General features: G+C 44.5%; 1 protein-coding gene across 12 annotated transcripts in view; it reads left to right on the top strand.

The window, feature by feature from the left end:
* AKAP13 (A-kinase anchoring protein 13) overlaps positions 1–25,526 on the top strand; it is a 202,008-nt gene that overhangs the window by 87,845 nt on the left and 88,637 nt on the right. For all 12 annotated transcript variants that reach the window (XM_085588360.1, XM_085588368.1, XM_085588364.1 and 9 more), the window contains 3 exons: positions 7,675–7,858; positions 17,640–17,829; positions 21,074–23,972. In XM_085588360.1, the coding sequence (XP_085444486.1) occupies positions 7,675–7,858; positions 17,640–17,829; positions 21,074–23,972 (3,273 nt within the window). The remainder of the gene's footprint in view (positions 1–7,674; positions 7,859–17,639; positions 17,830–21,073; positions 23,973–25,526) is intronic.

Below are 25,526 nucleotides of genomic sequence, written 5' to 3'. Positions count from 1 at the left end.
ATTTGATCATACTTAATGGCTCCTTGATAGAAATTCAGCAGCTGTCATAGGTTTACAAGGAGATAACACTTCCTCTGAGTGGAAGTCACTGATGTTTCTTTCTGCATTTGAAAGTGTTGTGATAATGCAGACATTCTGGTTAAGTGATATAAATACGGTCACAGTGATCTTAACGAAAACTTTGAAACTCTGAATTGTTGCTGTTTTTGCATGAAGGCTGAGATCTGCCTTTTTTTTCTTTTTGACTTTGATTATTCTTTGGAAAATCAGCACATAGGGAAACAAGGCCATAAGATTTACATTGGTTTGCTCAGTTTGCTTGTGTGTCTGGAAGTTGTGGTTATGCAGGACTCTGTATGTTGATGGACTTGTGGAGCATCCACAGTGAGAAGAGGGAGCTCTGTAGTGCCAAATTCTGTAATTCTTGAGTGTTTTGGCATCTTGTGATGAGGTGTGCATAGATAGAAGTGAATATATATAGTGTCACTAAATGCAAATCTAATTCAAGAATATTAGTGCTGTAAAATATGTTCCTTTTTGTTAGCGGCAGAGTTATCTGGTAGGTTTTTTTTGCAGGGAGATATTTACACATAGGGAATTAGGGGGAATTTTTGTCTCTGTGACAGGAAGGATTTGCATGCATAAGCATTCTTTTGGTCACAAAACTATTTTACTAGAGTGAGATGGAAGAGATGTCCCTGGTTTATGATGGAGTGCTAGATTAGAAAAACCTCTGTGCTAAAATATAGCACCCTTATTCTGGTGCTTGTGTGTTAATTTGTGTGTGGGAGAGAGAAAAGCACTGCAGAGATTGCACTGTAGGAGTGTTTGAACAATTAGGCACATTCTGGCCAATGCCTGCAGTGGGACACCCTGTCCTGCACTGCTTCACTACCTATGAACAGCTACTGCAATTCATGCTTCACATTTCCCTAAATGTCAGCACCAGATAACTTCAAATAACCTTCTCGAAGGAGAATATACTATAGAAATGAGAACAAAAGAAAATGTCAGATCCCTTCTTGAAAGATGTTTAGCGCTGCCTCTGAGCTGGCACATCTCTATGGGCTCTTGTGGGCTGGAAACAAAACGCTGCTGTTCAGCAAAACCTCTGAAGGCAGGAGGGAACTGAGAACCTCTGCCAGCCCCCCGAGTGGCACAGTCTGATGGGGAACTGCTGCTCAGAGCAGGCTGCTGTTGTCAAACACGCTGAAAGCTCCATTTCTCAAAGGCCTGAAGTAGGAGTCTAACTTTTGCAGAATTTAGGAAGTAATGGCTTTCTGCAGGCAGAAGCTGGGTGCAAGATCTACCACTGATCACAAATCCAGGCTGAATTTTGGGCAGGGGGTGGCTTTGAGTGGAGGCTTCTCCTTGTTTCGCCTGCACCCAACCCTGGCCAGGCTTTGAGCAGAGGGCAGGGAGTTCACTGCTGTCACCCCAGAGGACAGAGGGGCTGCTGGAAGTTCCACCCACCTCAGTCTCCTGAGGCTGTTGAGCTCATCTGCTGTGTCCCTGAACAGACACAGCTGCAGAACTGGGGATGGGGACACCTGGGATTCCTGACATCAGGGGTGCTTGGGCTCCATTCTCATGCTGGGACTGGCAGAGGGTGTTCAGCATTTGGAGGGATGAACTGGGAGGCAGAAGAGAGCCCGGGACAGTTTGGCTGGAGAAGACCACAGTCCCTCAGACACAGCTGTGCTTTCACCAGGCACACACTGTCCCTCCACAGCAAGCAGTTCCTGGGCCTTGCTCTTAGTTATCTGTCTATCTGGATGAGCTCCAATGGCATCCACAGTTTCAGAATATCCATAATTAAGGATTAGTCTTGTTACTGTGGTATTCCAAACAGCATTTCTTTCAGGTTCCATATAATCATGTCTATCTTAATAATTACAAGTGCACTGTAACTTTCTAAAGAACATAGTTGTTACTGCTGTCAAAACTAGGGCTATTTACTGTTCTCAGTAGCATTTAAAGGCAACTAGTTAAATGGAACAGATTGTTACGCTTTATGTCTAGAAATCAAAATTTAATATGTATCCTGAGGATGTATGCAATGTTAATGCAGGACTGTGATGTTCTATTTTAAATTACTGAAGAGAAAATAAGCTAACTAGAAAACCACAGCTGAATAGTTTGAGGTATGAGTAATGATTATGGCTTATTTATGTTGCAGTGGGGTAAAAAAAAAAAAGGAGAAAAAAATGAGGGAGCATCTGAGGCTCAGGTATGAGAAGCTTAGAGAGCTTGATTGTATCACTAGTAAACAGATCACTTCCAAAATAACTTGGAAGCAATATTCTGACAAAACCTTTGAGGAAACAGTCTTTCCATTTTGCTTATTAAAAGTGAGTGTTGAAACCCAGAGCTGTGGCTGATTTTTGGTTGTGTGAGCTTTTTGAGGTGGTGCTTCAGGAGCTGGTTAATGTTGGCAGAGGGTTGCTGTGATCACCATGATATGGAGCAATTTCTCTGGGAGTGTAAGGACTGCTGTGAGATAGTGAGCCAGATTTTCAGGCAGATAACCAGGAGACCATCAGATTAGATTAGATAGAACACTTAACTGATTGCAGTTACTGATGTGTTGAATATGCACAGCTTCCCAGAAATGCTCTGGGATAAACATCGTCCTTTGATAAGAGCTGTTTGGGAAATTAAACTCCATGACCTCACCAGGTGGGGGTGGATGTAGAAGGAGACTCTCTGCCCTGGTTTAAAATAGTCTGAATGTGTTAGGATTATGGGTTTAATAGCTTCATGTACAAAACCAGTAGGATTTCAATGTACAAGACAGCATGAGTGTCACCAGGAATGCAGATCATGAATTGGGTTTTTTTTTGCATGAAAGGAGAATATCTGAAGGGAGAAAGTAACCAAAAAAAAAAATCTTATTTTAAACAAAAAATCCTAAAAAACTTTTTAAAAACCTTTAGAATTATTATTAATACCTAGAATTTTTTTTCCCATGGGAGAATGCTAAAGTTATGCTATCGATGATGTATTTCGGACATGAAGCTTTAATCTGTTCATCTGCTGCACTCTTGTTATAGTTTCTTTTGGAACCCTTTCAATGTAATAGTTACAGGTGTTCTTTTGGTTGGGTTTCATATCCTTTCCAGTCTGCTGCTCAGCTTCTGTGCTCTCTGATAAAGGATGGTATGGTATAAATCAGCATGATCTGTTCAGTGCCAACAGCACAAAGTGCTCTGTTCAGCAGCAGTCCTTGATAAAATGTAAAAAGTCTTTTCCATACCTAAATTTAGTGCCCTCTGCAGTGGAAAATGGGAAGCAGAAAGCAATTCTTGACAGCTTCAGAAATGTGCTGCTCAAGACTAAGATGTACCATTTAGTCTGTGGCTGAGAAATTGTTGGCATGGGAATGTTCCTGTTCCCTTTGATATTAGTAAGAATGGGGACATGGAGATCTTTTGGTGTGCTTTGAAAAATTTCTTGTTTATCAGATTAAGAAAGGAATTATGCACACATCTTTGTATTAACTGACCTCATAACTCCAAACACATTGTCTTTGCCTTGACCTTTCTGCAGGGCAGTTGATTGCTGGAGCCTTCCTCTAGGAGCTCAGTGTGAGGAGGCAGCTTGGTTCTGGGATTTTTTGCCCTTGTTTCTCTAGGGTTGATCTAAGCAGTGAGAACATTTCCAGCAGATAGCAAGCTTTTGGGGCCAGATGTGATGGTAGATTTCCAAATTGCTGAGTGTTAAGTGTTTGGGTGAAAACCAAGTAAAGGTCACGAACACAGGAAGACAAAGCAATGCTACTCCATTCCATGGCTGGCTTGTGAGATGTCTCAGGGCATGGAGGATAAACTGAGCATTAGGTGTGTCATCTTGATTCTTAAGATTTTCTAAAGCCTTCAGAGTTTATATTCTTGTAGAGAACTTTCTTACACAACTTTCTGTAAACAACCTGTTGCTTTACATTCCTTCATAAAGGTGAAGAAATTTGATGTACTGTACTTTGTCCAGTGTCGGAGAGGTGGCACGCTCACCCTCCAATCTACAGTCACCTTTAGAAAAGTATAAATGTTAAGGTCGGACATAAAACTTCCCCTTTTTTACCTGTGCAATAACAGCAGCTCGCATCGTGCTTTCACGTATCATATAGTAACAAGGTGTAGGTTACTCTTATCTGGAAAGTTGTTTTAAAAAAGGAACAGTAGTTTTTGGGGTTTTCTTTTGTTATTTAATCAGGTTTAAAAAGAAAGTTTTTACTTAGTGTTCTTGGGCATGTCATACCCAAAGTTGTTTTTTTTCCCCCTTCAATGCTTATTTGTTTTGTTCTAATAGCACCTTAAACCTTAATCCTTTACTATTAGCAAAGTACATAGGACAGTCTTCTATGGAAATTTGGTCCTCAGTTGTGCAGATAAACTGTCTGTTCATGTATCACAGCAGAAAACAATTACACAAAAATAATATATTCAAAGTCTTGTATTTTGCCAGCTGGACTAGAGTACCCTGCCATTATGGGGCAATAATCATATGTTTCAACTCTTGCCTATTACTAGGAAACGAGAAAGGAACAAAACAATCTTGGCCTTTTCAGTATCGTGTGTATTTCCACAATTTCCTAATTACCAGAAGCTTCTTGTTGGCATTGAAATGACAGCCATTTTAAGACAAGAATCTCTGGCTTAGTGTGTAGTAGGAGAAGGGGCTCTGGTTTTTGCATGGTAAAGCTTCTGATATTCTTTCATGTGTGGGACATTCTGCACCATGACAAGATCATAAAATCATTGACTGGATTTCAAACATTTTGTGTGACAAGCTTCATCCCTGCAAAGGTAGGAAGTCTGAAGGGATCTGTCTGTCTTCTTCCACTCTCTATCCAGACAAATGTCCATACTTGATGCAGACCAGCTCTTGTGTAGTTTTGAGCAACACCAGCCATCAACAGATGTATTTTCATTATATATTAGTAGTTAATCCAGCCCACAGATGGCACATGCCTTTTTAGCTGTTACCATGCAAGCTTTGCACACTCCAGAACCTTCCAAAGCCTTTGCCTGAGGCCCCTGCAGTTGTTGGATGTACAGTACTTTGTCTCTTTGCTGCCATCATCTGTGCCCATCTGTTAGGGTGGCCTTGTGCCAGGTTCTGTGTCAGGCAGAGCCTTCCAAAAGCGGGTAGTGAGCTCGTGTGTCTGATATGCTCTGGTGGCAACATGCCACCTCTCCTTGTGCAGGTCCTGTGTGCACACTGTCACTGCCCAAAGGCACCAGGGAAGTGCCACATTCACCTCAGCTGCATTTCAGGCACCTCCAGCCACGCTCTGGAACTACCCTGTCCACTGATTCAGTGATAAAGGAGATTGTTTCTACAGAGCAGGAAAGGTGTTCTCAGAAGGTGCAGGCCATATCAGCAGACTGGGACAACTGGGGAGGCATTGTGACAATTAGGAGGGGCCATTTCATCTTTGGGCATATGAGACAGAGAAGAACCCATTTGGCTCAGGGACAAGAGCAATATCTGCCTGCATCTTGCAGAACTTGCAGTTGGTAGTGTGTATTTAGTGGTGAACCATGAGCTGGTGAGCAGAAGATGCTTCTCCCTATTGGAAATGCTCTCAGCTGAGGAGGAGGAAGCATTTGGTCCAGGGATCTGTGCTTATGCTTTGCAGGTCTACGCTGCTCAGCTCTGAGGCAAGACTGTCCATTCTGGTTAGGAAGATGATTTTCCTTTTCAACAAAGCAGCCATAACAGGAGGTCCCATGCAAGAACAGAACGTGGTCAGACCAGTGCAACACATTCTTTATTTTGATGGCAGTTGTTTGCTCTGATAGAAGTGCTTTTGTGCCTCCTGCATCTCTGTAGGAAGAATTAAACCACATTCATTATGTTGGCTCTGCCAGTCAGTGTACAGGTAGTGTGGGAGCTTTGTGCATGTACAAGTTCTTTGAGTAAGACACTGGGCACTTGCTTTCACTCTGGAAAAGTCCTACCTGTATACATATTTTGCAGCCTCATCAGTACCCTTTCTTCTGTGTCTGTCTGTATGCTATGTTATTTTTAATTTTTCTTTAAATCCAGGGCTGCAACCATTGATTAACCTCCATGTTGTGCTATTTCTAAATCATTACGCTGTGTAACATTTAATACCCAAATCCTTCTCATTACTTAGCCAAAGGCTGAGAATTTGTCTCTGGGAGAGCTCATCCATTCCCTTTCCTCTGATCAGCTGGAGCCTCCATTCAGACACACTCGTGTATTCAGGGCAGCTTGGTTTTGCTTTACGGTAATCAAGAGGAGGTTGGGGGAATACTTGGTTTGTAGCCCAGAGACCTAATTTGGAGTCATTCAGAAGAGAAATGGTGCCAGAAAGCCTTTGGTTTTTGCATACAGATTAGTTCTTCAGAATTGGATCCAAAAAGTTGTGAAAAATTGTGTGTGAGGCAGTGGAGAGCTGCCCGTTTTTGGTTTGTTTTGTTTTTCACCGAAGGTCTTAATGATGTCCCTAAAGTAAGTAAATAAGCAAGAAAAACAGCAGCACTTTGAAAAAAATACTTCTCTTGGGGCACACTTCTTAAAGAAAAAAAATACAAAATTAGATCCTAAAGCCATTATGTGTATACATTTTAAAACCTGTTGTATGGATTTGGCTGGAACCCAAATCAGTAACCTAATAAATAATTTCTGTGATATTAAAGGGTTTATACCAAGCATGCTCATTGGCATGGCTTTCTGAGACCCAGTTGGTGCTTTTTTGTTGTTGCTGCTGTCAGTCAATACTGAAATCCTTTGTTAATTAAAAGAACAAATTTTTATTTCTTGCCATTTTTTTAACCCAAATGCTTTTGCCTTTCATATAGAAATAACATGCTTTGATCTGCAAATGCTGGATTTCAGCAGTGCATCTGGAGCTCATTTCTGGTTAAAGCTTTTCAGAGCATCATTCTAGGGCTGCAGCTTTTGGAGTAGGGGGATATTTTTCTGAGATGAAAGCTCAGGCTCTAGAGTGACTTTTACCAAATTAGAAGGTCATGGTTATTAAATACATAAAACAGCAGTGGAGATTGGTAGTTTATAAATGCTGCTACTCAGAGTGACAGAGCTACTGCATTAACAGAGCTACTGTATTAGGCTGAGAAAAACTGGTTTGAGGCATAATCAGATCAGGAAAGAAAACATTTTTTTGTCTGCCTTTTTAAACAGTTCATTGTTATAACTCCTTTGGTTCTGTGCATTAAATGTAATTGCGTTTTTTTTTTTTTTTCTTCATGCCTTGGGATAAATCAGTGTCCCATTAGGTAACAAAAGTTGTCTGTCCCTAAAACCTGGTCCTGGTTGTGTGAAGAGAAGTTTTGTACATCCAGGAAAACCCACCTGACCACGCTTCTGTTCGGGTGTGCTGGGGCTTGGTGCTGGCTGTGGCTGTTGAGGAAATGGTGGGGTTTTCACATTGACTCCTGTGGTCAATCTCAGCATGAGAGGTCCTGAGCACTTCCAGCCCCACCGAAGCATGTCCCTCACTTTGAGACTGGTGTCTCCTGGATATTGCCAGCCGGGCTGTTTTTCCAGGTGCTGCAGGTTCCTTTGGGCTGTCAGCTCCATGCCAGCCGCTGTGTGGTGGAGCTGGGATGTGGGGCTATAACATTCCCCTAACCTGCAAGCCTACGAATTCCCACTCCTGACTTTCTTTTCCTCCCTTCCCAGAGAACATCCCTCGGGAAACCCTGATGCATTTTGCAGTGAGGCTGGGTCTGCTGCGCCTGACGTGGTTTCTGCTCCAGCAGCCAGGTGGAAGAGGAGCTCTCAGCATCCACAACAACGAAGGGGCAACGCCTGTGAGCTTGGCCTTGGAGAGGGGCTACCAGAAGCTGCATCAACTTTTGACAGAGTAAGGATGATTTGGTGCTTCCTCAGCTGGTTTTCCATTCTCTACCATGCTTGGCTTTGCTGTATGTTATCACTCAATGGTGTCTGAGTGCTATACTCCATCCTTAAAGGCAATTTTGATATAATTTTACTTTTAACATACTTGCTACTAGCAGTGGGGGCAGTCCTGAGGGTTTAGGGGAAATGCAATAATTTTTTTGGGGGGGTTTTCTTGTTGCTCAATATTCTGCTTCCAGCTGTCTCGTAAAGTCCAAAGTGAGTCACTGTAATATTGACTAATTAAGACAAATCTTATGCAAACACAAATGAAAAGCTTTTCTTCAGGCAAGCACAACTGTCTAAAAGAGGGGAGCTAACAGTCATTGTGGTGGTGGTGGAATGTTGTGTTCCTACTTTTTAGAGAGGGAGTTTTTTAGTTAAATGAAATAATGATCATTATATTGACATAAGGCAGCATCTTGTAGAGAATAGGCATTTTACTGGTGTAGGTTAAAAAAAATAAGGTAAGAATTAGTGCAAATATTTAAAGGAGAACAGAATATTTAACAGAAACAGGTCTGTTATAAAGGGTCTTGAGAAAGAGCCAGGTCTTAAAACACATAGCAAGTAACTAGTGGCATGAGCATTTATTGCACTGCTTTACAATGAATCCTTTGGAAGATGGCAAGTTCGTTTTGAGCAGCAAATGTTTGGAGTTCTAGCTTTAATAGCTGAGGCTAATAAAGACAAAGAGCTTAAAAAAATCTCAAGAGGGCTGTTTGTATAGGAGAAAAGATTTAGTCTCTGTGTGTGTTTTTCTGATGCCTGATTTTTGTAAGCTTTGTTATAAACTTTGTGTTTCTGAATTGGTTTCTCAGATACTTGGAGTTTATGTTGAGTGACCCAATGTCATGTTTAGGAGTCTGCTGTGTTGTCCGCATTATCACGCAATGTTCTCTGTTACAAATTGTAAATTATTCTGCTCTCTATAGTTGTTGGGTGCAGTGTTGGGGGACAGAAAATATGATCTGTATTGCTGGACTGATTTCATTTAAGTTTTATCCTTAAATTCAGGCAGCCACTTGGAAAGTGATGGTGAAGGGGAAGGTGCAGGGTGAGATGGAATTTATACCCAAATAATTTCTCCTGCCACCCTGCATCAATACAGAGAGGATGATAGTGTTACATTATTCTCTATCAAGGTTAGTCATACTGTGAAAACACAGCCATCTCACAGGCTAGATTGTAAAAATGGGATATGCAAATTCATCCTGTAGCTGCAGCAAGGTTCTCCAAGGTGAGACTAACCACATTAACAGGCTTTACATACTGTCAGGAAGCTTAAGCTGGCCAAAACTTGATTATAGAGCTCACAGTAAATACTGCAACCCTAATGCGAGTAGAGCTGGTAATTTAAATAAATATGGGAAGTAAACAAAACTATTACAACAGCTATTAATGTATTTGGTGAAGTATTTCAAACTGACTCCAGTTTTGGAATGGCAGTTCTCACTCTGGAATGAAATTCCATGACACTGTCCTGTGTCATTGGCCTTAAGGAATGCTGCTGGCCCAATCCATGGAATTTCTCTGATGACCTTTGCAGTTTGTCTTTGAAAATAAGACACAAGCAATGTGTTATCGTCAAGGTCCGAGTTCCTGTTCTTCTTGGTGTATCCTTAAACTGTTTCTTGTGATTTGTTTTCCTCTTGGATTGCTGGGTGGTAATTCAATGTATAAACATCTGACAGCCATACCACAGGTTCCCTGACTCTGAAAACTCTTCTATTCCCATGAAGCCCTACAAACAGAAATCTGTGGATGCTGGAAATCCTGGTTCCCTTTCTCAGTGGGTGGTGGAGCATCGTGGTATGACCTTGGGACTGACTGGAGCAGTGACACTGGGGATGGCCACAGCCCTTCCCCACAGGAGGGTGATGGTGAAAAAATGGGCACACCCTGATTCCCCAGCAGTGATTTTTTTATTATTATTATTATGCTGAGCATTTTCTGCAATAAGATAGAATCAAGATTTGAAAATCCTTATTGGGAGGAGAAATACTGAGCTTCAAAACACAGACAATTCCGTGCAGATAGCAAGTGTCATTTATGTGCTGTCAAAACACAAAGGACACTGTACAACCTCCTTTCTGCACTCTGCCTATGCTCACACTATATAATCCATGCACACAAATTTGGCACACAGCTCATCCCACTCAGCAAAACACAGAGCAGCAATGCATGTTAGTGAGGGCCCCTACAAAGAAGTCATTATTTTTACAAGTAATTAAACTGCACTACGCCAAATAAATGAATGCAGCATGTTTTGTGATGCATTATCCTTGAGGGGAACTTATTGTTCTATTGCTTGCTAATTTGCAGTACCCTGCATTTTACAATGATTCTCCCAGCCAGCACTGGGAAGGGGTGAAATTTTGCCATAATTAGAATACACTAAAGAGCAGATATAAAACCTTCTCTGTTGTTGTTTTGCCTTGGTTTGTCTGTGAAGTAGCTTGATTCAGCTGCAGTATAAATATTTTTCTCAAAAACTAATTTCACTAGAAGCACTTTGAATTTCTTTTTATCTGATGAACTGTCCCTTCTCAGCTTTTGCAGTATTTCATGTAAAAAAAAAAAATAAAAGATGCTTCCTATGAAAGTTTTCCATCCCTGGAAATATTCTGTTCTGTGAAGTGCACTGGCTTTTCATCCTCAGACAGGATGGGCTGTTTCTTTTGAGACCCAAACAAGGAGCTGTCACAGAACCTGTGTAGGTCATCAGGGATAGAGAGTCAATAGCAGCGTTCATTAATAAATATTCATATAAACAGATAAATATTAATCATCAGCAAACATCCTTGTGTTGTGTATCATTCCTGAGTGGACTTGTTTTATCTCCAAGAGGAAAACTGTGCAGTAAACAGTGTCCTGCAGTGCAAATGGAATAGGATAGTGCAGAAGTGCAGTAGTTTTGTAGGGGAAAAATAGATATAAAGATTTATCTATAAAGATAACTTTGGAAATGGCACAGTTTGCAAAGCATTCGTTGAGTTTTGACTATTTCCAGAGTGAAGGGTCTGTGGTTGGAGCCTCTTTCTCCCCAGTGTTGAAGCTGGGTGGTGCTGACTGCAGGGTGCTGGTCTGGAGAGGCAGCACAGCCATTAAACAGGCTGGTGGAACTCTGTGAGTAACTGGACAGCTGCAGAGAGCAGGAGTTGGTGTTTTCCAGAGCAGTCAGGGCAGTAACACAATCCCCTGCCAGCTCCATGTTCTGCAGGACTCTTACAGCAGTGGGAAAATGGCTTCGAGGCACCGGGAGCGTGGAGGATTGCAAAGAGGTTGGAAGTGCTGCTTTGTAAAACATACAAACACTGATTTTATTTCTGTCCAGTAACATTTCTTTCCCCAGCAAAGCCAAACACTTGTAGTTCCTTCACAGCTGAGAGTGATTTATGTCCTCTGAAAAAGGGAAGTGAGAGAAAAATAAAGCCCATTTAAAAAACAATTTAAATTGCATTTTTCTAATCCCTGCAAAGAGTTGGAACAGTCTCTGAGTTTTTTACTGTAAACTTTTTTTACTTTTGCTCATTTCTCTGCTTTTTGCTTTAAAGTGTTTCTGCACAGCTCTGGGATTGCTCTTCTCTTCAGATTTCAACAATCTGGAGGCTCACTCTGTGAAACTGTAAATTAGTAGAAGTTTGTATTTCCAAAGTTAAAATGACTTAATTAACACACATGAGGAATAACTCACTGGTAGCAGAAGGGTTTTGAGAATGTTTTTCAATCCATGATTATCACTTGCTATTGTTCTGATTTTACATAAGTAATTGGTGAAGTCTGGGCTGTAATCTCCATGGTGCCTCTCAAATAAGGATGCTTTTTCAGTGACTTTACTTTTATAGCTAAATACACTTTTCTGCTTTTCTGAGCCAGAGCTGCAAGAGGATTTGCCTTGTATGTCTTTTTTTTTTTTTCACCCCAATTTAGCAGGGCCTTTAAGCAAGTGTTTAATTTCAGAAATACCCAGTTTATGTTCAGCAGAGTGTTTAAGCATGATCTCAAAATCAGTCACATGGTATACATATATTTTATTTCTGGCTAAGCAGAATCAGAGGCTGTAAGGTTTATTGAATAAGTGCTGATGTTTCTCCATCTGTTCTTCCACTCCAAACCAAGCAACAAATCCATTTGATTGCTATTTGGGGAGCTGGGTTTGAGATATGTCTTGCTGTGGTGTGGCAGGAGAACAGCTAACTTCATATCTACAAGTGATGGCACAAGATGATTGTGTTAAAAGAGATTCAAAAATGTTAAAAGGGCACTGGAAGAGGACTCAGAGAGGGTGTGTTAAGGAGATGCTGTTTAGCTACAGACAGTAATCTTCTGGAGTAGTGTGGGAAGGCCAGAGGTCTACAGGGTCTAGTTTTGTGGCTGTAGGATTTTCAGTTGAAACACCATAATTTAATAGCTTTAAAATCATGATTGGAAAGATGCTGAGGTGCTGCGGGTTTCTTGTGGCCACAGCAGAGGACAAGACTGGGAGTGGGAGGATGAGGCAACCAGGTGTAAACGTGATAGAGCAGGAAGGATTTGTGTTTCTCTCTTCCACCCACTCACCCCACATCAGGCTCCAACTTTTACTGACTTCCTCGTGTGTTCTCACATCCTATGAAGACTTTTCATTGTTTGGCTCCCTCCTCTCCTTTGTTTTGTATGTAACCACCTCTGAATACAGAAGAGAGAGAAGGCTTAGTCCATGTGATAGAAACAGCTTTTTAATGTTTCTGTATTCCCACTCAGAAATTGTAGTCCTGGGAGATCATGGAAACAGACCTGTGAGGATGAGAAAGAAGAGATTTAGAAGAGATTTGAGAATATTTGCCAAGATATAAGAAGAAATTATTTTACTTCCCCCAGCAATCCTGATCTGGAAATGTTCCCAAAAATTATAGGGGCCATAAGTGCTGGACAGCCTTGTATAGTTGGTAAGTGATTATGAGAGACCAGCTCTGTTTCAGGATAAATTTAGAAAATGCAGATAAGTGGTTTCCCAGAACTGCTGGGTTTTTGGCCTCAGGCATGGGCTTGCTGGATACCCAGTTAGGATGGTCATATTTAGTCTCTGGAGCAGATTTGCTCCAAGCAGTGACATTCATGACAGGGGTTAGAGTTTGAAAAGATGATTGTAGAAGAAGTCTTTGTAAACTGCTGTGTCAGAGGCAGTCAAAGGCACAGTTTCTTCTCAGGGGTGTGTTGCAGATCCAGTGATCACGCTTGCTTGCAGCATGTGGAGATGTTTTGCAGAGACAACTCTTCTTCCATATCCCTTGTCCTGATCTGAGGTGCTGTTTTTAGCTGTAAACACGGCTTGCTGAAGTATTCTACATTATGGTGCTTTTTAAATTTAAAACACAACAAATGGCATCTGTTTTCACTCTTGAGTGCATTTCATATATTCACCTTAAATTCCCTTTGTTTACGGATGAGTCTCCAGGTGAACCCTGGGTTCTGTGTTGGACCTACAGCTCCACATCCTGAGCAGGGCATCCTTCTTGTTAAATTTATTTTTTTCTTTGCCACGTGGATCTAGAGGCTAGTGCTTTCAGAATAAACCCACAGCTGTTGCCAGGCTTGCAGTAAGATAATGAGAGCTGGCAATGCTACGGAGCTTGTTTTGTTTCAGCTCAGAAATCTGGAGGGGATATCCCCAGGAAATAACACCTTGAGTTCCCACACTGCCTTCCTTACCACCTTGTGAAACTGTGGGATACATCTCCCTAACATGAAGTTTTGCTTAACTCACTGAGTCTTCTTCATTCATCTTCTGATCTCTTCCTCCCTCCTCTTCCTCTCCCTTGCAGCTCAACCCTTGTCTCTTGGTACTGGAAAACACACATGCAGCAGGCGCCAGCACCTCGAATTTCAGACCCATGTTACTGAGCAGTTTCTGCAGTTTTTGAGGCCAGGCAGAGCTTTTGATCAGGTGGTGGTTTGTTGTTTTTTTGGGGTTTTTTTTTTGTTCTCCTTTTCTCACTTATCTTCCCTCTTCTTAAAAATCTCTCGCCCGTATCTGCCGGAAGCCAGGAGCAGTGTGGTGTTTTTCCTTTTTCCGACGCTCACTGTCTGCTTCCCTGCCAGATGAGGAGAGATTCAGCACACAAGTATGGTGTAGCTCTGCTGTGAGAAGGGACCAGTCTACTTGGGCAGTGCTGGGAGTTTAAATAAAAACCACTTCCTACTTACTGTCCCATCCCAGCTTGGCTGGGGCTTGGAGCAGCCTGGTCTGGCGAGTGGTGTCCCTACCCACCTTGGGATGATATTTAAGGTCCCTTCCCACACAAACCATTCTGTGATTCTGTGATCTTGTCTTACACACCAGATGGGCAGGAGGTGATCCTGTAGTTTCAGCCATCTAATCAGCTCCCACATGGAGCAGGACATGATCTGAGAGTATTTTGAAATATTTTTGCTTCTCCTCCCTCTTTGTTTGAAGTTGTCATCCTTCTCTAAGCCACCTTTCTGCAGATGAAGGGTGGGTTGGTAAGTCTGTTCTTCATTTCAACCAAAAATTTCCCTTCTGGGTTTGCCTTCATGGCACAGAAGACTGGCCAGAGCTGGAGGACTTCTTCCAGGCTTTTCAGTGTCCCATGGCATGGTTGTTTAGAGGGTAGAGCTAGTGAACGTTATCAGCCTTCTCAGGCAGTCCTTGCTTTTTTAACCAAGATACTTCTGTGAAAGTTGAGCTCAGAAATGTTTCTTACAAAATGTTCAGTTCACTGGTATCTGTTACATATTTTGATGGGAAACTGTTGAAAAGGGAAGATGAGAAAGATTTGACCCAGGATGGTTAAATCTCATAAGAAGACAGATTTCCGTTGTTTCTGGCAAAGCGCAGCAAACTGAATTTTTGTGCTGAACAAAAGCAGATTTTCAAACTTCTTGAAGGCTGGAGTTTGTATACCTATTTTTGCTAATAAATCTTCAGTAAGTATTTGCATATCTGTTTTTATCTCCTAGCAGAGGAGCTTGGATATGCACTCCTATACAACCACTACAAAAATTCCAAGTCTGGACAAAATAAGCATCTTTCACAGCCAGGAAGTACAAAATGCGTAACAGCAAAGCTTTTTTCCTGGAAGAAAGTGTGTTTTTATCATCTCTCAATAAAACCCAGGACTTGCAGTGAGACATGCAGGAAAGGCACAGTGAAGCTCAGTGTTATGAAGGCAAATGAGCAGGAGTGTCTTCTCAAATGTCCTTGGAAGTGATTGCCCGAACAACAGGAACAGTGGTGGGAAGATGAGTTAAGGCTTGTGAATCCTCATTTGTCCTCTCTGCTTCGGACCATTAGTGCTGGGATGGAACAGAGTATGAAAGGGATGGTTTGAAGGAGGCAATAGCTTGAACCATTCTCTATCTCACTGCTTAATTTCTTGTAACGGAGGTGACTGCTATTAAAAATGAGAGCTTGGAGTTTGTACTTGGCTGAATCTGAGAAACTTCTTGCTTTCTCAAAAGGTTTAAAGCTTTTTATAAAGTGTAACACAGACTGGCAGCTTGAATATGAAAAGAAACTGCTGTCTTTGTAAGCAGGAGTGACTGTTTGATCCCTCTGGGCCGTGTGAAGGTTGCGGATTGCTGGAGGGGTGGACACAAATCCAGTGTTGTAGGGGACTCTGCCTGTCATCTTGCTCCAGACCGAGCCTTTTGAAGTTGCTGAGGGCCCTTTGAGGCTCAACAGGTCATGCAGGCAGCTTTGTGGGTGCTGATTTGAAGATGCTGTGAGGGTCCTTGAAGCTGATGGGAAAGGGGAGCAGATTCATGGCGCGCAGTTCTTTAATCCCGCTGCTGTTGTCCCCGTGAGTGGGTGACTCTGGGCTTTGTGCTCACTGCCTCGTTGGACTCTGAGAGTGGCTCTGAGTACACTGGTTTCCCATACATGACAGCTGAAGAGAAAAACACTCCAGACAGAAATGTCTGTGTTTCCCTGATAAAGGAAGGTCATTTCTTTGGTTGCTTGTAATGGCTCAGTTGACTTCAGTGCCTCTGTGGATTTATACCAATCACCACCAGAAACTGGCTGCTTCCTTCTGTTTGTTTGTGGAAATATTGATTCTGCTTAAATCAAGTGTAATTCTGCTGAAGTCAAGTCATGAGACAGATGGTGGAAGCCATAGTAATCCTTTGTCTGAGTTTCTTTGCAGATTTAACCCAAAATGAGTCACGGAAGGGATGGGTGGCTGTGCTGGGGCAGAGCAGGGGCAGCCACTGCCACCACCACTGCCTGCACAGGTTTCTCTGCCTCTGATGAACCATTTGACTGTTTCCCCACCCTGCTGTGCTCATTCCTGTTATGACTTTGCTTTCTAGATTGCTTGACTTCCCAGAGAGATAGCCCCATGGCTTGCTAGGGGGCCCTTGCCCATAAAAAAAGTTTGCAAATTTTACAGTAAGACTTCTCAGCAAAGATTCTGAAAACTATGTGTAGATTTACCTGGTTGATGGCATGCATTTATGTACCTTCTTGAATTCTTAATTATTTAAAGACCATCACAGCTCTGCCTCTTCCAAGGAAATTTGTAGCTGGGCAGGAAAGGGAGATCTGAAAATGGTTAGTCTCTGCAACAGGGAGGGGACATCATAGAAGCATGGAGGAGTTTGGTTTGGAAGGGACCTTTAAAAGTCATCTGGTCCAATCCCCAACCCAGCTCATAGGTGGGGCTGAGTGTCAGTAGATGCATCCCTGGTAGAAGGAAGAGAGGGAAATTCCCATTTCTTGCACCCCTGAGCAGGTCAGTCTCATCCCTTGTTCATGTAACATTCCTGGGGTTTGGCTCCATGTCTCTCCTGGGGGGATGCAGGGCTTGGTGGGGTGCTGCACAAGCTGCACTATCTGAGATGATCAAAAAAGATTTTGGGTTTCCTGAATCAGTTCTGGTTGAAAATGAAATCTGTGAACCTGAAGGTGGTGAGTGCCTCAGTGTTTGCTCACCACCTCAGTGGGCCAGTGTAGCTGCTGTGCAGCTCAGTGAGACCTGAGGAGTCACATTGAGTGGTGCAAAATCAGGGTTTGATGTTCAAAAAGAGAGAACTGAACAGAAATTTCTATTGACTTCATTTACCTATTATTTTTCATTCTGATCTACAGCATTTTTCCTTTCTTTCCTTTGGATTGGTAAAAAGAAAGCCCATGATAGTCCTGCAGAAAAACAGCTGTCTCACAACATTGAGAGCATCTCGCACAGAGGCAGTTTCACAGTACAGGTTCAGTTCATTTCTGGAGTGATAAAATTGCTGCAATTCAATGGCTGTTGGGTGTTTGTGAGCAGTGTGCTGGCTTTGGTGTAGAAGTTGTACTATGATAGTTTTCATTCCTTCCAACTTATCCCTTTGCTGTTCTGCCTTTCAGGTCTCTGCTGTTCTGTGACAGCTGCTTTGGTGATCTTCACCTGTGATAAATCTGATTTAAAATGCAGTTGTCATGCCCTTAGCTGCTATTCTGTCACAGTCTGGGGTAAAAACCACTGATCTCTACCTGAGAAGTACCTTGTGAAATAAAGCTTGTGGCTGGCATTAGTGCTAAATCACATTAATTTTCAAGACTGAGGAGTGTGTGTGTATCTGTCTGTCTGGCCCTGGAGCCAGTGCCATGCTCCACTCGCTCCCATGATTAGATGCTGTCCAGAGTGAAGGAGAGCGTGCGTGTCCTGCCGTGCAGGATCCCTGCTGGCCTGCCCACTAACCCTCCTTTGCTTTGCAGGGAGGGAGCCAGGGAACTCTAACCCACCCTTGTTTTGCAGGGAGGGAGCCAGGGAGCCGGACTCGTGGAGCACCCTGTCTCACACCGTGCACTCGGGGGACTACAGTGTGAAGCACCACCGCGGGCTCGACGTGTACCTGCTGACAGCTGAGGCCAAGGAGGGGACAGCAGCCAGCTGGGAGAGGGACATCCAGCACCTGCAGATGCACATGCAGAGCCACCAGCACCAGGTGAGCAAAAGGCTGAGGGGAGGGAAGAGGAGCAGATCTGGCTGGTTGCAGCCTGGCGCTTGGGGAGGACTTGGACATGTCAGCATCTTTCAGGGCATGTTTCCCCAAGCGTTTTCTCTGGATTCATTATCAAGCATCCAGGTAGACACCTGTCCATTTGCTTCCTATTTGAGCATGGGGCGATCTGATTAAGCTGTATTAGACAGCAAATGTTCTCATTCAGAAGAGAAGCAGGCTCAGGGCTGTGTAACACCAGCTCTGGTTTGCCTCTCTCTGTTCCCAGCTCCTGCCTGACCCACTTGGATGGGCAGGAACACTTTCCTGGAGACATGCTGACCCTCTGCCTGTCTGGCAGACACTGGGCAGCTTAAGGCAGGCTCTGGAGTGAGGCTGGGGGTGTGGGCTTTAAGTAGACTGGGGACATCTCTGATCAGATGGGTAAGTTCAGGGTCAGAGAGGAGACTGAGAGGAAAGTTTCTGAGACGGGTGATGGATAAAAATGGCTGTTTCAGTAGCCATTCAGTGTAGGACTCAGAGGGCAAGCCTGCCTTGGCCATGCAAGGTTTGTGTCCATAATGGTCCCTTCACTGTGCTCCTCTCAAACTCTGTAGTGGTTGGACCACAGTAACTGCAGGGCTTTGTAAGGGCTTTCTCCTGCTGCTTTAAAATCCATGCCACAAGGGCTGAGTTGGGAAGGTGAAACATCAGAAGATTGTTGTGCCATTTCTCAGAAACGCCCACGTGTCTGTCATCATTGGCATCACTTGTGGGTGTTCCTTCATCAGATCACATATCCGAGGTTGCAGAGGTGCAGGATCTAAACAACAGGATATTTTTGTTGCTTTAACTAAGGGAGGGCAGAACTGTTGTGTGCAGCCAGTGGGCTGGGGGAATGAGCAGAGGAGTGGGCTATGCTGAGCCATTTTCAGCCTTCCCTGAGTAGCTGAGATGTTAATTACTCCCAATCTCAAGGGGGCTGGCATGAGTGACAAATCCAGGCTAACTCTGAAATCTCTTCCCCTTTCCATCAAAAGCCCCTAAGCCATGGCAAGCTCACTGCTTGTTTGCTCATGCGAATGCCAGAATGGGAACATTTTCCCTGACAGTGAAATCAGAAATAGACTTTGCTTTCCACCACTGTTTTACTTCACATCTAATCTGATTTGAATTTGGAAAGCAGCCCTGTAATTATTTCATTTAGGTTTATTTTGGGTCAATTGAAAGCCCGTTGGCTTCCTTTGGTGATGGCTGTATTTTTCCGGCTATCAGCAGAGTGACTTCATTCTGAGGATGCTGGGGCTGCTGTGGCCCCTCCTTTTGAAAACCCTGCTTGTTCCCAAGCAAGTGTCACTGTTGTGTGTCTGTCCATCCTGGCTAGGATCCAGGAGCACAGTCTCCATGCTCTGCTGTGGGGTTACAGCCACCAAAGGCTTGGCACATTGTTTGCCTTACAAAAAATACCTGCAGCCTGTGGGTACCACTGCACACGGAGCCCCGCATCCCATCCCTGATGCTACACAAGGGATGGAGATGCCATGCTGCTGCCTCCAGTGCTAACCTGGCTTGGGATGCCTCAAAACCAGGGAGGCATAGCTGACAGTGTTTATGGAAACTGGGCAGAAGGGTTGTTTGGAATAGCAGGGAGATTGATAGCAAACAGAAGTACATTTAGTGGTGTGTGACTCAGAGAGCTTGTGGCACTGCTCAGTGTTTGTAAACCTCAGAGTGTGGAAAGGCAAGTGAATGCAATATCCTTAAGGCAGCAGTGATGATTTTAGCCACTATTAGTATCTGCAATACCCAGAAGTTCTCCGTGATGCATCAGTTAACATAGTGGCTACTTTAATTATCAGGGTGTTTAAGCTGACAGTTTTCGTATGAAATTCTATTTCTCTGATAACTAAAAAATTAAACAACATTTGCAGGGAGCTGTTCAAGTTAGATTTCTAGTATGCATGTATTTCTTTGAATAATTTTTGAATAAGCGCAAGAAAAGTTCAGATTTTACATAGTTCATTGGAGTTTTACGTATGTGGAGAGTCCTAGGCACTTAGTGAGAAACCAGTGTGACCTTGGAAAGCTTGTGTTGCAAAACCCCAAGCAAACCTGTGGGGAGCTCTGTTGGGTGTACATCAAGGGACTGGGGTTGCTCAGTAATTTAACAAGCAATTATTTCTAGGGTGTGAACATTGATACGATCTCTTCTACAGTGATGAGAATATGAAAGGAAATATTGAAACAGAGGGTTCTTTTTAGGTAAAGGTTTGTTTGTATCCAATTATAAAAGCTTGACAAAGCAGGTGCTCTGGAAGGAAAAAGCAGATTAGAGAGGAATTGATTATGATCCTAATGTTCCATGATAATGCATGTATTAATTTTAATAATATGTCATAATTCTGAAATTTTTATTTCCAGTTAGGAAATAAATTTCAGATATTTAATTATGCCTGCATTTCTCAGGAATAGATTAGATAATTATTAGTTCAGTCCTGAGAGCAGGAGACAGTTGGTGTGTTTGGACATTGCCTGCCAGTGCCCATATCTGAAGTAGCATTTCCATCCATAGAAATAAAAGTAAGAAATGCTGTCAAGAGCTGGGGAGTGCTGGGTGGGGATCTGAAGGTGCTCTTAAAGCATCATTTGCTTGAAGTTCTTTGGGACTAGGCTGGTGTATATTTGCATTATTTGGTGGACTGAGTTCTGCTCTTTACTGATCTTGAATTTAAGTGCACTCAAGAACTGAGACTAGAGCTTTTCAAAGAATAATTACCAAGATTATAATTCTTTTCAGTGATGGCAGATGGTGTAGCAGGGGGGTAGAGAGACAAATTTCAGCTTTGGGTTGTTCAGGCTGGCTTTAGGAAAAATTCTTCATAGGAGAGTGGTGTGGCATGGGAACAGATTGTCCAAAGAGGCTGTGGATACTCAATCATTGGAGGTTTGGCAAGATAAAGTCATGGTTGACCTGATGCTGCAGTGGCAGTAGGCCAGTTTCAGGCAGGTGGTTGGACTAGATGACCTTTAGATGTTCTTTTCAACCAATGCTTCTTTCATTCTAATAATTTCAATATTACCTCCTTCTAATAAAACAGCATGTAAAATATCCACTGCAGTGCATTTGTAGCTCTCTCCTGGATTACACCAGGAATTGGATTAATGTGCAATAGAATTAAGTAGATACAGGTCTTGAGTAACTGCATGACAGAATAAACCTGTATTTTTGTTCTTCTGTGTCTTGTTACAGAGTTTAAGGCAGCAGACAGAGCCTGTACTGGGAGATTCTGGAGACAGCTGTACTAAAGGAGCAGAGGGTCATATAACCACCACATCTCAGAGCCTAGAAGAAATGGCAAGAGAAGAAAGGCAGGAAAACCCATCTGATCTGGTTCACCTGGACATCAGGCAGCTCTCAGACCAAACCCGTCAGGGAGACAAATGCAACAGCAGCAGTCTGGGAGCTTTTAATGATGCACCAAAAGATACAGTCAGCCCAGGGGGTGCAAACAGCCCAGCGAGCTTCTGTGAAAGTAAAAACACAGAGATATTGTGTAAAAAGGAAGGAGAGGCGGGGCTAAGATCTGCAGAGGGCTCTGGGACTGTATCAGATGAGGACTGCACTGTGAGCCTGTGTGCAAGTGTAAATGGTGCTGTAAGTCTTCCATCCTCTGGAGATACAAATGAAGAAGCTGGAATGACATCGGCTGGAGTTGTTCTGGATCAAGCTGGTGTGGGTGCTGCAGACAGCGCCCATCAGGAAGTGCAAACTGCAGAGGAGTTTGCTGGCAGTGCCGCTGCTGTGGCTGCAGCTGCAGGTGAAGCCTCAGCTTCCTCAGAGGGCCTGGATGTGGCCATGGGCCAGACTGAGTGCAGGAACTGTGCCGGGGCACCTGAGAGGGCTAAGGGCCAGCGGCGGGCAGAGGATGGCATGGCAGAGCCTGGTGAGAGGACTGCAAACCTGCAAGAGAAATACCCAGCTAAGGAAGAGTCATCCGGCGCTGCTCAGCCCTTACTCAGTGGTTTCAACGGCGCTGAGTGCTCTGATGGGGAGGATGCAAATGTGGGAGTGGTGCCAGGCTGTGACGGTGCAAATGCAGGTGGTGACATTGGCAGTGTCTCTGCTGACCTTTGCAAGACTGGCAGTAACAAAGAGACTGATGTGGACTCGTGCACTGCTCAGGTAAACGGTGACTTCATGGGAAGCCAGGGTGATGCCAGTGTCACAGGGAGGCAGGAGGTCACTGCAAGCACTGCAGAAGCATTGCCAGCGGCAAATGGGGTGAAGGTGCCTGCATGCACAGCAAAACCTGCTTCTGGTTTGGAATTCCATGGCAGCAGTGAGAGTGGGGAGCAAGAAGGGCAAGTGGAAGCAGGCTGCACAGGTGGAAAATCCAGCCTGCCCTCGCTGGAAGGCAATGTAGAAACTGATGGCCCTGCTGCTGAGCCTGCAAACAGAGATGTTGGTGGATCTAATGAAAGTGGTGCAGAAGCTGCACACTGTCAGGAGAGTGGTGAGATTGCTGACTGTGGGGCTGCAGCCATGGAGAGCAGTGAAAAACAGCCAGTAGGAACTGATACCAGCAGCTGCAGAGATGGAGGAAGCAAAGATTCTGCAGGCGGTGGTCAGGAAGTTGCTGCCTGTGCCCCTTCTGCTGCTCAAACTGGTGTTAAAGGTGAAATGGGCAACAGCTTCAAACCAGACACTACTCAGCAGGGTGAACGTGAGGAACGTGAGCCTGCATCACTCCCTCCAGAGGATGCGAGCACAGGCCTGGCAGAGAAAGAGCCTGCCCAGGCTGGAGCAGAGGAAGCAGAAAGCGCTTCGGAGCAGGAGGGGAGGAGCAGCAAGGTGGAATCGTCCTCTCCCCTACCCAGAGGAGAGGGGCTGGCTGTGAGTCAGGAGGGAGATGCTGCAGTGGCACCTCCCGGGCAGGAGGCAGCTCTGCAAGGTAATGACCCTGGATCAGCTCCGTGTGCCAAGGGCGCAGACTGTGCCGAGGATAATTTAATAGGCACACCCTCTGCAACTCATAATGAGGAATCTAAACAAAACCAGGAAGCGGTGGTGGCGAGGGCAGGCTCGGCAGAGCTCGCCTGGCAGCATGGTGGGGAGCATGGCGGGGTAGCTGCTGCCTCGCCTGGGGACCATGCCAGGGACGAGGGCTCCCCTGGGCAGGGCCACTCGCAGCAGCTTGAAGCAGGCAAAGTTGAGTCTGAGCAGGAGGCTCATGTGAATGGCAACGAGCAGGTTTTGTCAGAGGAAGTTCTTGCTGCTGTTGTGAAACCCTCTGCCTGTAGTCTGGGGCGGCCTGTGGTGGGCAGCAGCAGTGTGGATGCTGGGCTGAAAGTGGCAGACCAACTCAAAGAAGATTGCAAGACTGGAGGAGCAGTTGCAGCAGAAGGCACCATGCATGGACCTGCATCAGCAGAGGAGTCGGTGAGTGCAGAGAGTGACCCTTGTCAGAATGCTGAGCTGAACCAAGGACAAGACTCCACTCAAACCCTGCAACGAATCTGCCCCCCCAGCAGCACCCCTGAGTTCAAGGGCGCCTCAGAGGCGGGAGCCCCGAGCGATGCCTGTGAGGGCAAGGAGGTGCCCAGGCCGGTGAGCATGGCCCCTGTTGCAGCGTATGATGGGGAGCAGGGGGACACGGAGAGCGTGCTGCCCCGGGCAGCGCTGCAGCCCATCGCGGAGGAGCCCACGTGCGACAGCGACTCCAGCACCGACACCGTCTGCCCGGCTGCTGACAGCCACGCTGCTGCTGCCCTGCCAGGGCCTCAGGGGGAGGGCTTGGCTGAGCCCGATGGAAAGCAAAGCCAAGCTGTACCTGCCGTGTCCTTCTCGCCGTATTCCTGCTGCTTGCAGGCTGTGGAGTCAATGGAAAATGTGGGAGTGAAGAGTTTGGTATCGGCTAATGATGCCTCTTCTCTGGATAAAGTTCCTAAAATGGTAAAAAGTTTTGATGCAGTGGTTTTTGCAGCAGAGACACCTCGTTCTCCTGAAGTACCTGCCGCAGAAAAAGTGGGGCTTGAGCCCCAGACTGCAGTGGATGCCAGAGCCAGCTTTAATGGAAAAATGGATTTCAGTTCCTCAACAAAGAAGAAAAATGTCAGCATGGCAGTGCAGGGAGCTGAGCCTGTTACAGGTAGGAAGAAATTAATTGGTTTTCTACTTTTTAGTTTTTTCTTTGTAGGCGTGTCTCTGTCACGTCATCAGCAAAGGAAAGGAAGTAAGAGCTGGATACTTGTGTTGGAGAGGAAGTGTTTGAGGTTTTTCTTCTGGGAAACAAAAAAATTTGTAGTTTCATATAAAAACTTCCAATTCAAATGCATGTTGCTTGTCTGACACTGGAGATAAGAACAGAGCATCATCTCCTATGAATTTGTACTGAAGAATTTCTAGCATGTAAATCCTCACTGGAGAAGAAATGAATGGGCTTGAGCTGTTTGGATTACTTTATCTTCAAGTTGTAAACTTTCATATGAGCATGAGGGTTTATTTCCTTGGTGTTACTCCTTGGCTTTTCCCCTTTATTTCTGCTGATGTGGAGCCAGTGGGTACAACGGGGCTCTCCTGATTTTCTTTGCTTGTCGGCTTGAGCCAGCTGCCAGTGTCCCTCTGAACTGCCCGAAGCTGCTTCCTAATTGGCAGCATTAGGTCATTTAAAAAAGCCATGAGCCCTACCCCCGCCGCCTTTTCCGGCCTTCAGAGCTTTTTTGTCAGGCAGAGCAGCTGGTGGTGTTTGCCAGTGCATTTCAGCAGTGCTGGAACTCGGGGGATGAGTTTTACTGGCTCCTGTGGGCTGGGAGGTGGGACTGGCATTCCCCTTGGATGATTGGTGATGGGAGAGAGCGGTGGGACTTGGGGGACAGCAGAGAAGCCTGGGGTCCATGCAGCAGGAGCTAATGGAAAACATCACCAGGTAACTCCAGGAAGGGAAATAAAGGGGTACATTGAATGAAAAAGAAATGGGTTTGTTGCTGCAGCCTGGGATTTAATTGTAGATGAATTTGGTACTGAAGCATGGAGCTAATCTGATCTGTGTATCCCACCTGTTCAGGCAGCTGTTCTATGGAAGCAGCTGAACTTTTTCAGTTGGCATTTTTTCTTTGCTCTGAGAAAATGATACAGTGCCTCTTGCTTTCCCAGCACCTAGCAAACAAATAAACAAAGCATTTAAATGATTAAAAGAAAATCTGCCATGATATAATAATGAAGTTGTGAAATTATAAAGCTGTTTCACTGCTCTAATGCTGAGAGCTGTTTCTTCAGTCTAAGTGCAGCATGGGGTGATGGTAGAGAGTTTGTTCTGTTATGTGACAGCAGAATAATTGAGGGCAAGAGAAAGGCTTGGAGGGGAGGAGGGTGTCAGTGGAGGGTCTAACAAATCCATTTTTTGTTGAGTTCAGGGTTTTTAGGATGCTTGTGTGTCAAGAGATAACCAGTAAACATGAGTCAAGAGATCACTAGTAAATAAGTAGAAAGATCTAAAGGATTAGAAAGCTGTTTTCAGAAGGAACATGTTTTAATGCTGTGTTGGTTTGACAGTTCAATAGATGGGAGTGGCTGTAAGTCAGAACTTGGCTGGGCTCCTTTTCCTAGGAACCTCTGGCTCTGCCAGCTCTACCTGTACAGTCCAGGTCTTTACCTCTGGTTGGTTTCTTGGAGCTGTGACACTGTCTAGGTGAGGTTTGAAAAG

This window comes from Lonchura striata, chromosome 10 (assembly GCF_050655825.1).
Source record: "Lonchura striata isolate lonStrDom1 chromosome 10, ASM5065582v1, whole genome shotgun sequence".
NCBI lineage: Eukaryota > Metazoa > Chordata > Aves > Passeriformes > Estrildidae > Lonchura > Lonchura striata.
The sequence above is the reverse complement of the archived record's forward strand: the minus strand, read 5'-3'. Positions and strand labels throughout refer to the sequence as shown.